The following is a 17,827-nucleotide window of genomic DNA, read 5'->3' on the forward strand; positions in this document are numbered from 1 at the left end:
GTTCCTGATTTCTCTGTGGCTTTGGGGTGGTGGCACCTCCAGGACACTGCCCTGTGTCCCTCCCATCCGTGGGGCTGCTTCCCATTATCCCTTTTTGCCAGAGCCACTCCGTGGCTGGCACAGCTCCCCTGGCAGCTCTTCCCAGCCCCGGGGGGAGGCTGGGCGTGTTGTTCATGACACTTTTCCTCCTCTCCAGGGGCTCTGGCCGGGCTGGGACCTCCATCCCGAGGTGTGGCAGATGTGGAGCATGTCCCCCTGGTGCCCCCTGCTCTGCAGCATCACCAGATGTTCTGCAGCTGGGTCCTCCCTCCCAGCTGTGCCTGCACGGGGACACTGCTGTGGGCACAGTGTCACCCTGTGTTGTATCCTCACAGCAGATCTGCTGTCCCTGCTCCCAGCTTTGGGGACAGGTGGCTCTGCAGGATCAGGTCCCTGCCACCCCCAGCCTGTTTTTGGTGTCTGTCCTGTGATTTCTGGAAAGGTTTCCCTGAAGGAAAGCTGAGCTCCATGGCAGAAGGGCTCCTGCCACCCAGGGTGACTGTCCCCAACCCCTAGGGATGCTCCAGTGTCCAGCAGCAGCAGGAACATCATCCCCAGCCCCTGGGCTGTGGCAGGAGCTCAAGGAACGTCAGTGCCACATGAGCAGTGCCACCACCCCCTGCGTCACTGTCCCCACACGGGCACAGCCTCCACGCAAGGGGACGTGGCTCTCACTGGCTCAGTCGGTAGGTGAGGGTGGGGAACCGGGGCCACTGGGGGGTGAGGGGACAGTTTGGTGGCAGGGGAACCCCTGGAGTGTCCCTGGAGCTGCCACTGGGAGCTGGGACAGACACGGGGACACCGTGTGCTCACAAGGGTCACAAACCACTCTCAGCTGTTTGCTTTGGCCCCGGGGTCCCAGGAGGGAGGGACACCAACCTTTGCCCGTCCAGGACAGCTCTTGGCTGTTCCTCACCTAAAGCCTCATCCCAGCAGCTCTGCCCCAGCACCAGCTCTGCCCCTTTAGCCCCTCCTGCACTGTCCCCTCCCTGTGTCCCCAGGCAGGGTGGGACACCTTTCCCGATGTTCTCCCAGCTCCTTTGGGCTCCCCCTGCCCGTGCAGCCCCAGCTGGGGAAGGGAAGCCTCTCCTGGGCTGGGAATCCCCCCCTGCCTCCCTCCTTCCCACAGAGCCTGGAAGGGGAAGGAAGGGGTATTTTTAGCACTCACCCTCCGGTTGTTCCAAGGATTGAGCTAAAAAGAGGAATTGACGTTCAAAGGAGGGCTGGCTTTGCTTTAAAAGGAAGGGTTTGTGCTTTTCCTACTACTCAGTCATTGCAAAACTTTCCTGTGAAGAGGGATTGGTAAAAATACCTCGGGTGGGAGGTGGCAGCCTGTGACATCGGTGCACAGTTCCCTGTGCTGGCCCTGTCCCCAGGGTGAGCTCCCACCCCAAAGGATGGGATGGGGTGTCACTAAACCCCCCTGTCCTGGTGCTGATCCCAGCTCCCATCACCTGTGAAGGGAATTCTCTCCTCCCAGCCCATCCTGGAGTGGTTCCTCTCTGCATTCCTGCTCTCCAGCAGCTTTTCCTGACCATCTTCACAGCTTTGGAACCCCCTGGGAACTCAGGTGCCTTCCCAGCTGCCATCCAACCCCAGTGCTGTCCTGGAGATCCTCCAGTCCCAAAACAAGGCACCATCCACACCCTGAGGAGAAGTTCAGCTGGAAGCCACAAGGGACAGAACCCAAAGCACCAGGTTTGGTGTTTAGAGAATATAGACTTGGCTTATCCCGTGTTCCTCCTTTTCTCTCTGCCCTTTGACAATCCCCTTGTAAGTGCTTTGGATTTAGGGGTGACCTGAGACCCTTCCTCAAGGGCCATTGCTCCAGCACAGTGAGTCATGGATGCAAATCCCAAGGGAATCTTTTGGGAAGGACAATGACTGAAGAGTGTCCTGGTTTTAGTGATCCCAAGTCAAAGGAAGGTCACAAGGGGACAATAATCAACCATCCAGGCATGTCCTGTCAAAGTGAGAGATCACAACCAAACCCCAATTTGGTTCTGTCAAGGAAAAGCACCTTCCAGAAAGAGGGGAAGTAGCACAGCCAAGGAGAAAGTGAAAGCCTGAAAAGTGGGTTTTAACCTGTGACCCTTTCCAAAACCTGGGGTCAGCTGGGCTTCTGTCAAATGTCACCTCCCACTGTGGGAAAATCCCAGCCTACCTGGTTCCTCACGGGCTCCAAGCAGCACTTTTGGTTTTGTGCTTGTAGGAGGGAGAGATCCTGAGAAATGCACCTTGTGACAGGCATGTGCCAGCCCTGGTGCCCTGCCATGGCACCTTGGGCAGCCCCTGCTGGCACTTCAGGGCTGGTGCCTGTGCCAGCTCAGGGATGTGCACTCCCCCGGGTCAAGGAAATTGTGATTTTTCAAGCTTTTTGTAAAGAAAATTTAAAAAAAATTAGAAATTATGACACTAAAGGTGGATAGAAACGGGGGGGCGCGGGGGGGGGGGTCAGGCTCTGTTTGCAGGGGACAAGGGACACGGTTTCCAGTTGTGCCAGAGGAGGTTTAGTTGGATATTAGGGAAAATTTCTCTTGGAAAGGGCAATGGTGGAGTCACATCCCTGCAGTGATTTAAAATCCACGTGGATGTGGCACTGTGGACATGGTCAGTGGTGGCCTTGGGGAGCATCCTGCAGCGGCTCATCCCTCCACCCCCTCCCAGGTGCTGTTCGGGGACTGCTAATGACAGCTGGCCCTCCCTCCAGCCCCTCCTTGTCCCTAACGCTGTGAATGGCACCGAAACCGCCTTTGTTCCCCTCCCCGGGGGGCAGGACCTGCTACCTCGCCTGCTATAAAGGGCTGGTGGGGCCGAGCGGCCCCGGCTCCATCCCAATCCCTGTCCCAGCCTCAGCCCTGCTCCCAATCCCTGTCCCAGATCCATCCCCGTCCCAGTCCCTATCACAGCCCCAACCCTGCTCCCTGTCCCTGTTCCAGCCATATCCCAGCTCCCAATCCCCATCCCAGTGCCATCCCACTTACCAGTCCCTCTCCCAGCTCCATCGCAGTTCCCAGTCCCTGTCCCAGCCCCATCCCAGTTCCTAGTCCCTATCCCAGCTCCATCCCAGTCCTTGTCCTAGCCCCATTCCCAGTTCCCAGTCCCATCCCGGCCCCGTTCCCAGTTCCCAGTCCCATCCCAGTCCTTGTCCCAGTCCCATCCCAGCCCCATTCCCGGCCATGCTTCTCCCCGCCGCCGCCGCGCTGCTGTGCCAGCTGAGCCTCTCCGCAGCCATCCAGTGGCTGTGAGTTGGGATCTCTCCTTCCAGAGCCGCTCTCGGCGGTCCCTCGGGGCTCTGCGGCCCCCCCAGTGACCCCCAGCTCTCCCCACAGCGGGCTGGCGAGCAGCGGGGTGGCGTGGAACGAGAGCCAGCACTGCCGGCTGCTGCTGCCGGAGCAGCTCCAGCTGTGCCGCCGGCATCTGGAGCTGATGCCCAGCATCGCCCGGGCCGCCCGCCGGACGCAGCAGCTGTGCCAGCAGAGCTTTGCGGACATGCGGTGGAACTGCTCCTCCATCCAGAGCGCCCCCAGCTTCGGCCCCGAGCTGCTCACAGGTAAGGGATGCTCCTCCCGGGCTGCCAGAGCGGTCCAGGCTCGCTGCTGCCTCGGATTTCTGGTTTGGAGTAAATATCCCGCCTTTTCGTGGTGTTAATTCTGTGTCAGTTCCGTCGGGGGGAGGTGACAGACTGTAACTTCCATTTCAAACAGCTGCCAAAAAAAGCAGGGGAAGAGATGGGGATACAGGCTGGGTACGGGCGTGTGGCCGTCACGGGCCCAGGGAGAATCTTAAAGGATTTTTCCAGTCTGGCTTTCTCAGGCTCGGCTGGGATTTTTCTCAAGCTAGAGTCTCTTTCTCTACTGTAAATATAAGAGAAAGAATCATAAGACAAGACAAACACCTGCTGGATCCCTGAGAAGCCTGGGACAAGAGGTGTCTCCTTCTCTGACCAGTGACCTGCCTCTATTTTATTTTTCACTAAGTGTCTTATTTAAAGCCATGGCTTCCTTCAGTAAATTGCTCTTTCTTGCTCTTTCTTGCACCATACAAGAGAGGGCCGTGTTACTGTGTCCTTTCGCCGCTCCTTAACCCTTCTACAGCAACACGTGCGCAGGTTAAAACGCAAAAATTGAGAGGCAAGATGCAATAAGAGGAGCAATGAGAGGAGAGCCTGGCAGTGCAGGGAGGAAGGAAACATCCCTGTTTTCTCCGCAGGAACGCGGGAAGCCGCCTTCGTGCACGCCCTGGCCGCGGCGGCCGTGGCGCAGGGCATCGCCCGCTCCTGCGCCTCCGGGGAGCTGCCGCTGTGCTCCTGCGGCCCCGGCCCCGCCGAGCCCCCCGCGCCCGGCTCCCGCTGGGGGGGCTGCGGCGATAACCTGAGCCACGGGCTGCAGCTCGGAGCCGCCTTCACCGGGGGATCCGCCCGAGCCGGTGCCGGCGGCGCGCCCGGGCTGCGGGCGGTGAACCGGCACAACGGAGCCGTGGGACGCGCGGTGCGTGCGGGGCTGCGGGGCGGGATGGGGGTCCGGGGCTGGGAGGGGCCGTGTGAGCCCCCAGGGGTGACACAGGGGGTGCGAGCCCCCTGGTTTGGCCCCTCTCAGCAAAGGAAGAGGTGCCTAATTAAAGGCAGCAGATGCCGGCCAGTTTTTTGGGATGTCCTGAATATCAGGAGGCAACAGAATGGTTAAAAAGTGTGTTAGCAGACACCCTACACACACACGGCTGCCTAGACATCCCATACCCTTTCCACAACCAGCACATCTGGTATTTTACACCAGTATTCCAGTTATCTGATATTTTACACCAGTACTCCCAGTTATCTGATATTTTACACCAGTATTCCAGTTATCTGATATTTTACACCAGTATTCCCAGTTATCTGATATTTCACACCAGTACTCCCAGTGCTTCTTTCCACCCTTTTCTCTGGAAACAGAGCTCATCCTGCCATACTCCTGCTGGGCTCCCCAGCCCATCCTGTCTTGGTGCTTCCATCCACTCCTGTTCCCCAGGTGAGGCCAGGGAAGCCTCCAGCCTCACTGCCAGCTCCTCTGGGAAGTTTCCCAAGGATCAGGTTCTTATCAGAAGGGATTGAAGCTAGGCTGAGTCCCTGCTTGCTCCATTATATTCAGCTCTGAGCTCTTTCATCCCTCATAACTTCCCATGGATGCCCTTGGGAGCCAGTCCCTGGGGCAGCACCAGGAGAACAAACTCACCTGTTTGTTTCCCTGCGCTCTGCAGGTGCTCAGTGACTCCCTGGACACCAGGTGTAAATGCCACGGGGTTTCAGGCTCCTGCTCAGTGAAGACCTGCTGGAAGGGGTTGCCAGACCTGGGTGAAATTGCCTCTGACCTCAAATCCAGGTACCTGGCAGCCCTCAAGGTGACCCATCGGCTCGTGGGGCCCAGGAAGCAGCTGATCCCCAAGGAAGGGGATGCCAGGCCAGTGACAGAGATGGATCTGGTTTATCTCATCAACTCTCCTGACTACTGCACCCCAAACCCCCAGCTGGGCTCTCTGGGGACACAGGACAGGTAGGAAGAACACAGCCTGTGATTCCAGGAGTGCCTGTACTGCTGGGTTTGAGTGTCCTGGGAAGCTGATGTGGATGGGCTGGGCTGAGCTTGCAGCACATCCCTGAATCCCTGAATTCCTGTCTTGTGAGACCCCACCTGCACTGCTGTGTCCAGGTTTGGGGCTCCCAACACAAGTCAGGCATGGATTTGTTCAACAAGTTCCTGTCTGGCCATGGAGCTGCTCTGAGAGCTGGAGCCCCTCAGCTCTGGAGCCAGGCTGGGAGAGCTGAGGTGCTCATCTGGAGAAGAGAAGGATCCAGAGAGAGCTCAGAGCCCCTTCCAGAGCCTAAAGGGGTTCCAGGAGAGCTGGAGAGGGACTGGGGACAAGGCATGGAGGGACAGGATGTAGGGAATGGCTTCCCACTGGCTGGGTTAGATGGGAAGGAAATCCCTGTGAGGGTGGGGAGGCCCTGGCACAGGGTGCCCAGAGAGGCTGTGGCTGCCCCTGGAGGTGTCCAAGGCCAGGTTGGACAGGGCTTGGAGCAACCTGGGCTAGTGAAAGGTCCTGCCCAGGGCAGGGGTGGCACAGGATGATCTTTAAGGTCCTTTCCAACCATTCCACGATCCCACGATCCTGCTGCCTCCTGCTCTGGGAGGGCAGCTCCCCAGCCTCACATCTCTCCACAGGCCGTGCAACAGGAGCTCTGTGGGCAGCGGCAGCTGTGACCTGCTGTGCTGCGGCCGTGGCTACAACACCTACACGGAGGAGGTGCAGGAGCGCTGCCACTGCCGCTACCGCTGGTGCTGCTCCGTGGTGTGCAGGCGCTGCCGGCGCCGCCTGCAGAGACACGTCTGCAAGTGACGGGGACAGCCCGCCCTGCCGCGCCCCAGGCAAGGCTGCACACCGGAGCCCATCCCAAGGGATGCCCTCAGCAAGGAGGAGGCTTGGTGTCTCACGGGAAACCTCAGACTGAGAGATTTTTGGGAAGCAAAATCCCTTCCAACCCAGAGCTCAGGGCAGCACAAAGAGCTGCCCTCCTGCAGCTGGTCAGTGGCCAGCCCTTTGTGTCCAGCTGGGAAAAGCCATTGATCATTCCATTTCCCCACCCTGGGCTGCCATTGTCCCTTTGCAGGAGGATTCTGACAGCAGCCTGAAAGCCAGGAGGGATGGATGGATGGATGGATGGATGGATGGATGGATGGATGGATGGATGGATGGATGGATGGATAGAGTTATCCACTGGGAGAAGGCTGCAGGGTATTTATATAGAGATGGTGCTGCTCTCCTTGATGGCAGAGACACCAGGGACAGGAGAGGTCCTGAGGGCTTCCAAAACTGGGCAGCCTGGCAAACCCACCCCTGATTGTGTGTTAACAACCCAACCATGACATTGCTGTAGCTTCTGTCCCCATGTCAGAGGTGGGAGCCCACTCTATACATTAAATTCTCATGGCTTGTCCTTCCTGCCTCTCCTCCTGCCTCACTCTTTCCACCAGGTGTGTAGGAATTCTGGCCTGGAGAGGGGACACAACTCCAGGGATTTGGGAAAGCAAGAAATAACCTTGTGTTTCTGTACTTCCTGTAAGTGGGATTCTGGTGTGTGTTTTTAAATAAATGTTTTAACTCTCTGAGCCTTGTTTTCTAGGACAATCTTTCCTTCTGAGCTGGTCCTGGAGAAATAGGCTGTAAGAAGAGCCTTGTGTCCATAAAGCCTCATGTGGCCACAAAGCCTCATCTGAGGACCAGCTCACTTTCAGCTCTTTCTAATTCTCACTGGCACAGATTTGCCTTTAATTACAGATCCCTACTTTCCTCAGCTCCTGTTTTATCCCCTGCTTCCTCAGGTCTCCAGCTGCCTGGTGCTGGAAACTGTGGCAGTCCAGGGTTACTTTCTGATCCTTGGGAATGAGGGCTGGATGAGCCAAGGGTGTGTGTGAACAGCAAGGGTTTGGGAGCCAGGGATGGGGGCTCCCACATTTCCCTTAGCACAGAATCCAGCCAAGTGCTCGGATGGGATGAGATTCCTGCTGGTGTAGCCTTGGGAGAGAAGGAATGAGTCCAAACAGGTGCTGGAGAGACTCCACAGCACCAGGAGGACAGGTAAATGGGATGGGAATCCTCGGGATGGGATTCCTGCAGCTCCCAGCATTGCCTGGAGGCTCCAGCAGCTTCACTTTATTTTTGGTTCCCATTGACTGGAGTTGGCCGCACTCAGCCCTAGCCCAGCTGGACGATTACTCACTTCCATATCCATTCCATCATTTTTAATGGTCTCTGCTGGGTCACGGAATCAATTCATGAGCTTTTCTTGTAAAACACCCCCTCCCCTTAATGCGCTCCAGGTTTCTGTGTGAGCAGGGAAGGAATCAGAGGTGGCTCGGGAGGATGCAGGGGCTGGAAGCTGAGTGCCAGGAGCGAGTTAACCCTCGTTATCAGATGTTAATGTGCCATTGACTGGCTCTGCCTGCTGCCATCTCCCTTCCGAGAGCGCCGGCTAAACCGCAGCTGCCCAAGGTCAAAAGCTATCTCGAGTTTTCCTTTTAAAATGCAATTAGGGGTCAGTGCCCCGCATTCCTCAGAAAAAGGAGTTTCAGCTGCCAGGCTGCAAAACAGCCGCAGTTTCTGTGTGAGGAGAGCTGCAGGTACTAAATTAGGATTGCTTCAGTGCCTTCCCTCCATCCACTTCCCAGCGCATCCCTGATCACAGGGAGGTGACACCGGGAGGGGCTGCGAGCATTGCAAAACGAGCTGGTGAGAGGGAAAAAACAAAACGGGAAAGGATCTTTTGGAGTGAGAACTCCAGCCAGGAGGGTGGGAAATGTGATTTGCATTTGGTAACTACAAACACACATGGCCTGGGGGAGAGGAGAGGAGCCACAATAGCAAGGAATGCCCAGGGGAGCCGTCGGGATCCCTCCTAGAGAGGTCCCGTTGGAATTTCGGCTTGGGAAAAGGCAGGGTCAAGTGCTGAATATGCAGAATTCACTCCTTCTCTCCCTCCTTGACTCCAAGCCCGACAGGGAAGAGCTGGGAAAAGACTGCGCAGCCGGAATCCTGCGGGAAACGGGAAAGGAGCCGGAATTGGCTGGAGAGTGCAAAGGGTCAGGCTGGCAGGGGGTGACAGCTCAGTGACAACGCTCCCAGTGGGAGCTGCTGGGGTCCGGCCCCACACCTGGAATTAGCAGGGATGTGAGACCTGCAGGGCTGGGAGCATCCCCCAGGAGCCGGGAGCCTCAGCATGGATGCAGTGGGAATGGTCCCTGTGTTGGTCCCCAGGGGTTTTAAGGGAGTAACGTTGGTGTGAACGTGGTTATTTGTTGCTGGTCAAATTTGTGCAAACAATAAAGTCTGAGGGAAGGAGAGCTATTTTCATAGAATATTTTTATTTTGCTGTTAAAACATGGATTTTTATTTCCCTATTCATTGAGGGATTCTGCATAACTCATTCCAGGAGGATAATATGAGCAAGGGCAGCAAACTGTGGGTAATTAAGTTTTTGGAGGAAGGATGACTCTGTGGTCAAGGATATGTTGGGACATTTCTTCTGCAGAGCCCTGGAATGTGGATCAGAACCTGCACCTGCTTTTGCTTGTGCTGCTCACAGAGCTGAGCCAGAAGCAGGAGAAAACCCAGAGTGGGGCTCAGCTGTGGATCAAATCTCACAAAATCAGGAAATCCTGGAATGGTTTGGGATGAAGGGGCCTTAGAGCTCATCCTTAAAGCTGGCATGAGCAGGGAACCCTCTCCTAGCCCAGGTTGCTCCAAGCCCTGTCCAACCTGCACTGCTGGGAATATTTGGGGGATGTTGCTGTGACCTTTGGGGTGGCTGCTCTGTGCACCATCACACCACAAGACACACACATGAGTAAATGATTGTATTTAAGGAAAAACCCTGCCCTCTCTGTTCTCCTTTGTTCCCGGGGTGCTCAGCAGTGTCGTGGTGCTCTAAGGATGACAAACAAAAACAGGGATTGTCCCAGTGGGGATCTTCAGGGACAAACAGGGGTGAGTAAGAGCCATAAGATCCGAGGGGGAACCAGCTGCAGCCTGAGGAATTTTGGGTGTAGCTCTGGCAGGGGCTGCAGGGGGTTTGGAGGGGAAGCAGCTCTCCATCCCTTGGAATCATGGAATTCTTGGATGGTTTGGTAAAGGGACTTAAAGCCCAGCTTATTCCACTCTCTGCCCTGGGCAGTGACACTTTCTCCTATCCCAGGTTGTTCTTTTCCCCATCCAACCTGGGCTCGGACACTTCCAAGTGTCTGGGAAAACCTTTCCAGGGCATCCACATTCTCACAGGGAAGGATCTGATTTCTGCCAGGCTGGGCAACCATTCCAGCAGGGAGGGAGCCTGAGGAGCAGAGCAGACACTGACGTGGCCATGAACCTCCCTGGGGCTGCCATCCCACTGGGAATGTCCAGGAGATCCTCCCATCAGCCCAGACCTGGAGCCAGGCAGGTTTGGAGGACTCACAGCACTCAGCTCTGTGAGTAACAATTCATTGCACAATCTGACAAAATAAACAGAATAAATCGTAAACTGAGTCATCCTCAGAGGCTGAGTTAGAATTACTCAGGAGTAAGGAGCAGTAGTAGAGGGTGCTACATCCATACTTTGCTCACAGCCAGGTCAATCACCTTTATTTCTAAGGGAAATAACCTGTTCATAAAAAGCACAGATTTAACCCTAACCTGCCCAGTGCCTGCTTGAATTTTAGAGATTTTAGGAGCAAAATAAATGAAGAAAAAAAAAAAAAAAAAAAAAAGAGAGAGAGAGAGAGAAAGTTCCCATGTTCCACTTGTACTGCAGAAAAAATAAAAAATAGGAAGCGTTGTGCTTAAACAAATAAATTTATATTTATTGATCCAGTACTGTCCTATCAAGGATCACCACTGTGCACTCCTTTGATAAAGCGGGGAAACGGATGTTTTCTGCAAATTTATCGAATTATCTACATTTTCTTCCACTTCCCCAGACTGCATCTCAGCGCTCCCTGCCAGGACCCGTGCGGGCCGGTGCGCCAGGCAGGATCTGGCAGGGCACTGGAGGCCTCTGAGCCGCCCCGGCCGCTCCTGCCCGCGGTGCCCGCCCGCCGCGGGGTCCCGGGGGCTCCACGGCCGCGGGGCGAGCGCGGGGCCATCACGGCACCCACCGGGGCCGCTGCCCCTCAGCCTGCCCTCACCAGCATGGCGGCACCCGCGCCCCATGGGCTGTAGCTATGCCCTCCTCAAGATGGCGCCAGCCGTATCTATAGCCGTGACCTCCTCAAGATGTCGCCCCATGGTGCGGCTATGGCAGTGACCTCCCCAAGATGGCGGCCGGGGCGGGTACGGTCGCGCCTGACCGCGCCGGAAGTGGCGGCGGCGGCGTTCCCGGCCCATGATGGCGGAGGCGGGCGCGGGCGGCCCCCGGCTGGCGGAGCTGCTGGCGTTGGGCCGGCGGCTGTGGGACGAGCTGGAGGCCAGCACCGAGCCCTCCTCGGGAGCCCCGGCCGTGCAGGACAAGGTGCGGCAGGGGCTGGACGCGCTGCAGCGGGCGGCGGCCATGGTGGCGCAGCTGGAGCTGTTCAGGTGAGCGCTGAGGGGACGGGGAGGGTCCTGGGGCAGGGCAGAGGTGGGGTTGGGAGCGGGACAGAATCCCAGAATCACTGAGGTTCGATCTCCAAAACCATCGAGTCCAACCTGAGACCGATCCCCACCTTGTCAGCAGCCCAGAGCGCTCAGTGTCACATCCAGGCGTTCCTTGGACACCTCCAGGGGTGGAGACTCCAAACCTCCCTGGGCAGCCCCTCCCAGTGCATGACCGCCCTTATCATGGAGAAGTTCCTGCTGATGTCTGTTATAAATGAGCAACAAAAGTCCCGATATCTAGCAAAATTTAGACTGCTTTATTTTATATAGATAGAGCAAGCAGTGCTGGGGAGGCAGAGGGGTCACTGCCCACTCCGTGCTCCACCGAACTGTGGTTTGAGGCTCCCTTTTTACAGCATGGTTTCCTTGTAGTCATCAGTCATTGTTATTTTTTGGTTGTCATAATTCTGCCAGGTAAGCACTGGTGGTTCGTGGGATCGCTGGACGATGTGAGTCTCTAGATAATTTGCAAGTCCCATAGATAACCATCTGCTCTTGGTAGATAAGGAAATGGCAGAAGTTGGGAAGTCTGGTCTTAGGGATAGGCTGCAATTGTTTACACTAAGGCAGGAAACCTGATTTTGCAGAATCTGTTGGGCTGTGTGAAAGCCTTGTTTTGCAAGCTGTCAGTAGATACAATTTATTTACAAACATAATGTTCATAACAGGAGTGTTTAAAACAAAATGTTGTTTTAATCATATATTTTCCTTTCTTTAGCGTCATGCTTCATTTCAGACCTAAGTATTCTGGTTTATACAAACCCCAATACTTTTATGATTAACACGAATCTTTTATCAATTATCACATGTCCAACCCGAGCCCAGCCTGGCCCAGCCTGAGGCTGTTCCTATCCCTGTTCCCTGCTGTCCCCTCCTGTCAGGGAGTGCAGAGCCACAAGGTTCCCCCTGATCCCGCTTTTCTCCAGGCTGAGCCCCCTCTCAGGATGACCCCAGCCCCTTTCCCATCTCATCCTGGATTCCCTGCTCTCTCCCTCGCAGTGAGAACGAGGATCTGGAGGAGATCGCCTCAGCCGACCTGAAGTTCATGCTGCTGCCAGCACTGCTGGGAGGCCTCACGCTGAAGCAGGTGGATCTGAGCAGGAGAAGGGAGCACCTGGAGAGTGCCCGGGAGCATTTCCTGCGCTTCCTCAAGCTCTGCAGGAACTATGGGCTGGGATCTTTCCAGCTGCCCCCAGGCAGCGCCGTCGAGGAGAAATCCGAGAGCCCCCAGGACCCCGCCCAGCCCAACCTGGTGGCCATGGCCATGAGCAGGGCAGCCAAAATTGAAAGGTGGGCTGTGTGCAGTGGGAAGGGCTTTGGGAATCACCCTGGGAGGAGCAGGAGCCTGAGGCAGTGCAGGGTTGGACAGGGAAAAGCTTCCATGGGCATTGGAATAATTTGATCATAAAACGCTCATTGTAAGAGATGTGACTCAGTGTTTAATGGGTAGGAGCATTTGTGTCTCCAGTTTCTGATCTCTGAGAAAAAACTGCTCAAAAACTTATAAGAAGCTCTTAAATCTTTCATGATTAATCTTACATTTAGTTCTTTAATCATTGCTGGCAGCATAAGAACTTCCAAACTGGAAGTTTCCTACCAGTGAGGTCATTAGAGCTTGAAAAAAAAAGTGTTGCCTTTGGTGCTCTGGTTGGGATTTTGGCCACTGAGTTGCTCATTATGGCAGCACTGGAAGGTCTAAACTGGGTTGGACTTGCTTAAATAGTGTAGAAAAACATAGAAAAATGCAATTTATATTCTAATTGGGAGGGGTTTCTTTTTTAGAAATACTCTTTTATGCTCCTTGTCCTCTCAGCCCTCAAAGGTTTCTTGGCTCTTGTTGTTCATTCTTCAGGTGACAATAACTGAAGGAAGGAGGACACGAGGATTTAGTTTGGAAGTGTTTTATATGAGTAGTTCCCCCTTTAATAACTAATTCCTGAATAGGTCAAAAAGTCCAAAAAGCCAAAATTATATTTAAAAAAATGCCTGCACACACAAAACCACCTGAGACAGAAGCTGGAAGACATTTGTGTGATGTGTAATCAGCTCAAACCAGCCATTCCATTGATTTTCTTAGTCCTGCTTTCTCCAGGAGACTGATGTTTCCAGTCTTGCCTAATTTTACCAGGAAGGCTTCAGTTTCCTAGGATTCATTAATGTTTAAGAGAAGAATAAAATCATTGAGGCCCCTCTGAATTAAATGTCATTTTACAGCTGCTTTTAACAGACATGAGAGGCTGAAATTCCAACAGGAGCCAGCACAGCTTCCATGAAATTTGATTGATCCTCTTAGTAAAGGTGGGAAAGGCACTAGGGATGGGCTGGGCTGGAAAAAAATGATTCAGTGATCTGATTTTGCTGTTGTTTGAGCCAGGTACAAACAGAAGAAGGAGCTGGAGAACAAATTGGCCTCCATGAGGAGCTCTGTGGAGAGTGGGACAGCAGATGAGGATCAGATCCGGGAATTTTACATCCTCCAGATCCAGAAATGGATCAGCACCAGCCTGGAGGAGATTGAGAGCATTGACCAGGAGCTGGTGATCCTGAGGAGCAGGGATGCACCCAGGCAGGTGAGGGAGCTCTCCTGGGATCCAGCTGCTGTGGGATGGGCATGGGGGGATGGATCCCAGAGGAATTCAAGTGCAGAGTTTTGTTCAGTTGGAATTGAGCTCAGTCACAGCATGAGCTGATGGTGTTTCCTTCATTCTGAATTCTGAGTTTTGGGTTGGGCTCTGCTGCCACACCTTCCCCACAGTCCCAGCCTCTGGAATGCTGGAGCTTGGGATATCAGAGCTGAACTGGGCTGTGCAAAGGCTTTTCTGCAGATCCCTAATTCTGAAGAACATTGGATTTGGAAATTAAAATAAGACCCTTATGGTTTCTGTCAAGCCTCCACTCCTGGTCTGCAGCATTTCCAGATGTTATCAGCCCATTTAGAATGACAGAACATTCCCACAGAACGTTGTGTCCAGGATTTCTGTGACCTGGGATGTCTGCTGGGAGCAGCAGCTCCTGATGTGCTGGCACAGCCTCCTGGCAGGGCTGCTTTTGGGGGTCATTTTTTGACACTGCAAGACTCAGCTCCTCCATGGTGTCCTGGAGATGCCAGGGAATGATGGGCTCAGAATGTTCCACTGGATCAATAAAAAACATTTCCTGCTCTGCTCTGAGCTCAGCCCTGGCAGCTCTGCTTTGACCCCAGCAGGTGGCACAGAGGCACATTTTATATCTTATTTGAATAGATATCACCTATATTTAGTAATTTGTTATTGCTCATATATGAGTGGACACTTGTCCAAATATCAAAATTGAGTTTTGATTTTTCTATAGTTAATCATTTTTAAAAAAACCCAGCTTCTAATTATTTGCAATGCCCTCATTATGAATTAATAGCTTTGAATCTCTTTAAAGAAGAACTTGCAAGCTTATGCCTCCCAGATTTATTATCAGTATTTTAGTTTTCCATTCAAACCAAATTGTAATGAATTTCTAGTTTACATTTTTCAGTTATCAATTTGAAGTGATTCCTGTACAGGCACAGATGGAATTCCTGATTTAAACCAAATTCAGGCCTGGATTCTCCATCCTGGGGCGTTGCTCTGACAGCTGAGGTGTTTCTCCTCTACAAGACCATTAATAACTTCATGGGAAGCAGAGGGGAACTCTCATCCCCTCAGTTCCCTGGTGACTGTTGTTTGCATCCCCAGGCTCCAGCAGGGCCCCGTGGCCCTTCCAGGCCTGCCAGAACTCCAGTGAAACCCTTCATCCTCACCCGGGATGCTGCTCAGGCCAGGTAAGCATTGGGTGATCCAACCACACTCTGTGCTCTCTTGTCAAGCCTAAAATAATCCTTCAGGTGCAGAAATCCAGGTGGTACCTTCATGTGTGTGCTTGAGTTTGTGGCACCCTGAAACCTGTGCAGGAATTTTGGTATCTAAAGCACAGAATGGGAGAGGAACCAAATTTCCTGTCATGCTTTAGACATGATTTATGCTGAGCTTTCCATGTATCTGCTTCAGTTCCCAGGGGTGTCCTGGGGCCACCTTCCCCTATTCCAGGTTTCTCCAAGCCCTGTCCAGCCTGGCCTTGGACACTTCCAGGGGCACAGGGGCAGCCACAGCTTCTCTGGGCAGCTGTGCCAGGGCCTGCCCACTCTCACAGGAGAGAATCCCTTCCCAATATCCCTCTGGCAGTGGGAAGCCATTCCCTGTGTCCTACCACTCCAGACTCTCTCCATCTTTCCCTTGGGCACAGGAAGGCCACAATTGGGTCACCCCCAAGCCTTCCTCGAGCTCACCTTGTGAGATTGGATCTGGAATAGCCCTGTGCCTCTTGCCTGTGTTCCTGCTCATCCCAGGGGGTTTCATGGCCTGGCTTGGGCTGTTGTGTCCCCCACAGGGTGTTTGGAGCTGGCTATCCCGGGCTGCCCACCATGACTGTGGATGACTGGTACGAGCAGCGCCGCAAGCAGGGAATTGTGTCCACCCCTCAGAGGGTTCCAGGTATGGAACAGAGGTGGCAATGGGGCATTTGGGAAGCCTCTTGAGAGGGGTGGGTGAGCAGTGTCCTGGTTTGAAGGACAGGTCCTGCCAATCAAGGCAGAAGCTTCTCTAAGAAATGGAGAATGTAAAACCCTCCCTCCAAGTTATTATAATTTTGAAATTAAGGGGCTCTCAGGCAAAGATAGGGGAATTAGGAATAACAGTTCTTTACTAGGAAAATTAAAATAGAAATACAGTATTACAAAGAACAATGCCAAAACACTGCCAGAGTCAGAATCCAAGCTGACACCCGTCAGTCAGTCAGGGTGTTGGCACAGTCCCATTCAATGGTGGCTGCATCCTCCTGCAGGGGCAGATGTGGTTCAGCTGGAGCAGTGCTCCTGGAGAAGGTGCAGTTTTCCTCTGGAGGTCCAGGGATGATGTGGAAAGGTCTGGCTTTCCTCTGGAATCCAGTGGAAAGAAGGTCCCTTGGTGTCCAAAATGTCAGTTTTTAGCTGGGTAGGAAAGGCTTGGCTCCTCCCCTGGCTGGAGCATCTCCCAGTGGGATGATGGAATTTTATCAGTCATGCAGTGGGACTGAATGGGCCAGCAGCAGATGATATCTCCTGGAGGGAGGATGGGCTGTGGAAAGATAAAGATGATTGCCCAGCTGGTTTAAAGATGGCCCATTAGCAGATAATATGTGCCAGGAGATCAGGGTCACTGCCCCACCCGGCTGCAGCAGATGGTGACAGAATTCACATTTCTGGCCACATCAACCCAACACAACAGGGAAGTGTCCAGGGTATGGAACACCCCTGACTATGGAAGAATCCAAGCTTTATTAGGGAAACAACTGGGTTAGACTGTGCTTGGCCTGTCCAAGGCCTGGTTGGGCGGGGGGTGGAACAGCCTGGGATAGTGGATGGTGGCACTGGATTGGCTTTATGATCCCTTCCAACCCAGCCCATCCCTGGGCTTTGGAGAGCCTGGATCTCCTCCCTGTCCCTCCCCTCCAGCAGGTGCAAGTGATGAGGAGCTGCAGAAGCAGCAGCAGGAGACAGAGGAGAAGGAGGATGATGAGGAAGCTCTTCGGAAAGCGCGGAACTGGGACGACTGGAAGGACACACACCCCCGGGGCTACGGCAACAGGCACAACATGGGCTGATGCTCTGGCTGTCAGCAGGGCCTGGAGATTCTGGGAGAACAGCCTGCAGAGGGAGGAGGAAATACAATGTACATAGGTGGAGCATCCAGGAATTCCCTGGATGGACAGGGGACAGGATGGCAGGAGGACACGTGACCCCTTGCTTTGGTTTGCATTCCGTGTCAGACTGGGGGCACTGGTCGTGTTTGGGGGGTGCCCCAGAGCTCTGAGGGGCAGCTCCATGAGGGTCAGGCTCCCTCTGCCCTCCCAGGTGGAGGCAGCCTCCAAGGGGAGCTCCATGGATTTGAAAACTGCTCTTTGTATTGTGGGTGAATATATTTATTTTTTTTTTCCTCTCTATTTTAAGCAAAATAAAGTCTCTTTGTGCTGCCTGATTCTTGCTGTGAAATTCTCTTGCTCTTCATCCTGAGCTTTTCCAGGGGATGAGCCCTGGATTCTCTCATGAAGCCCACAAGGGACAGAACTGGGATAAATGGTGCCATATTCCAAGACAAAGTAGTCAGTGTGCTTTTAAAACCCTCTAGAACAATCCCTGAATGGGGGAAAACTCTCTGAATCTCTCTGGCACCATTCCTGAATGAGGAAGAAGAGGACACACCTGGCCCTGAGCTGGCACAGAGCAGGTGTGTGCAGGAAGGTGAGGAATCACAGCTGGAACCTCTGGAAGTGCCCAGTGAGAGCTGGTAGCTGTGGATGGACTTGTTCCAAACCTGGTGAAACACTGGGATGGAAAAGCAAAGCATGGCTGGCCCTTTGTGTCACCTGGACAGTGGGCTTCTGTAGAAATGTGGTGGTTTTCCCTCCTATTAGCAGGATTTGGGCAGCAATCCTTGTCCTCAGAACTGATCCACACCCAGGGAGCCTGCAGGGACTGTGGTTCTTTCTCCCAGGTTTATGGGTTCCAAATCTCCCAGGAAATGTTTCTAACGTTCCCACCACAATCCTGCAGGTGTGTTTATCCCTTTCCTACAGTGATGTTAGCCAGCACTTCTAGGAG

The 17,827-nt window shown here is 53.9% G+C and overlaps 2 protein-coding genes across 7 annotated transcripts; both read left to right on the forward strand.

Annotated features, from left to right (window-relative positions):
• The first annotated feature begins 609 nt into the window (after positions 1-609).
• LOC130253172 (protein Wnt-11b-2-like) lies at positions 610-7,184 on the forward strand. 6 transcript variants are annotated; one of them, XM_056491505.1, is made up of 7 exons: positions 610-725; positions 1,502-1,737; positions 1,857-2,010; positions 3,372-3,592; positions 4,252-4,529; positions 5,278-5,570; positions 6,240-7,184. In XM_056491505.1, the coding sequence occupies exons 4-7, from the start codon at positions 3,469-3,471 to the stop codon at positions 6,412-6,414; spliced, it is 870 nt and encodes a 289-aa protein (XP_056347480.1). In that variant the 5' UTR covers positions 610-725; positions 1,502-1,737; positions 1,857-2,010; positions 3,372-3,468; the 3' UTR covers positions 6,415-7,184. The 6 variants fall into 6 exon arrangements, with proteins under 6 accessions (XP_056347480.1, XP_056347479.1, XP_056347481.1 ...); XM_056491504.1 differs by lacking the exon at positions 1,857-2,010; XM_056491506.1 differs by lacking the exon at positions 1,857-2,010 and having other exon boundaries at positions 1,520-1,737.
• A 3,714-nt stretch (positions 7,185-10,898) lies between these two features.
• On the forward strand, positions 10,899-17,204 carry IGBP1 (immunoglobulin binding protein 1). Its single transcript, XM_056491511.1, has 6 exons — positions 10,899-11,121; positions 12,181-12,471; positions 13,556-13,751; positions 14,889-14,974; positions 15,580-15,683; positions 16,682-17,204. The coding sequence occupies exons 1-6, from the start codon at positions 10,931-10,933 to the stop codon at positions 16,828-16,830; spliced, it is 1,017 nt and encodes a 338-aa protein (XP_056347486.1). The 5' UTR covers positions 10,899-10,930; the 3' UTR covers positions 16,831-17,204.
• The last annotated feature ends 623 nt before the right edge of the window (positions 17,205-17,827 follow it).

The sequence above is a fragment of the Oenanthe melanoleuca genome, chromosome 4A, assembly GCF_029582105.1.
Source record: "Oenanthe melanoleuca isolate GR-GAL-2019-014 chromosome 4A, OMel1.0, whole genome shotgun sequence".
In the NCBI taxonomy this organism is placed as follows: Eukaryota; Metazoa; Chordata; class Aves; order Passeriformes; family Muscicapidae; genus Oenanthe; species Oenanthe melanoleuca.

Coding starts and splice junctions, on each gene's coding strand:
- LOC130253172 (XM_056491510.1), top strand. CDS start 3,219: ATGCTTCTCCCCGCCGCCGCCGCGCTGCTGTGCCAGCTGAGCCTCTCC. Junction 3,593..4,251: donor CGGCCCCGAGCTGCTCACAG/GTAAGGGATGCT, acceptor TTTTCTCCGCAG/GAACGCGGGAAGCCGCCTTC. Junction 5,571..6,239: donor TCTCTGGGGACACAGGACAG/GTAGGAAGAACA, acceptor ATCTCTCCACAG/GCCGTGCAACAGGAGCTCTG.
- IGBP1 (XM_056491511.1), top strand. CDS start 10,931: ATGATGGCGGAGGCGGGCGCGGGCGGCCCCCGGCTGGCGGAGCTGCTG. Junction 14,975..15,579: donor CGGGATGCTGCTCAGGCCAG/GTAAGCATTGGG, acceptor TGTCCCCCACAG/GGTGTTTGGAGCTGGCTATC. Junction 15,684..16,681: donor CACCCCTCAGAGGGTTCCAG/GTATGGAACAGA, acceptor CCTCCCCTCCAG/CAGGTGCAAGTGATGAGGAG.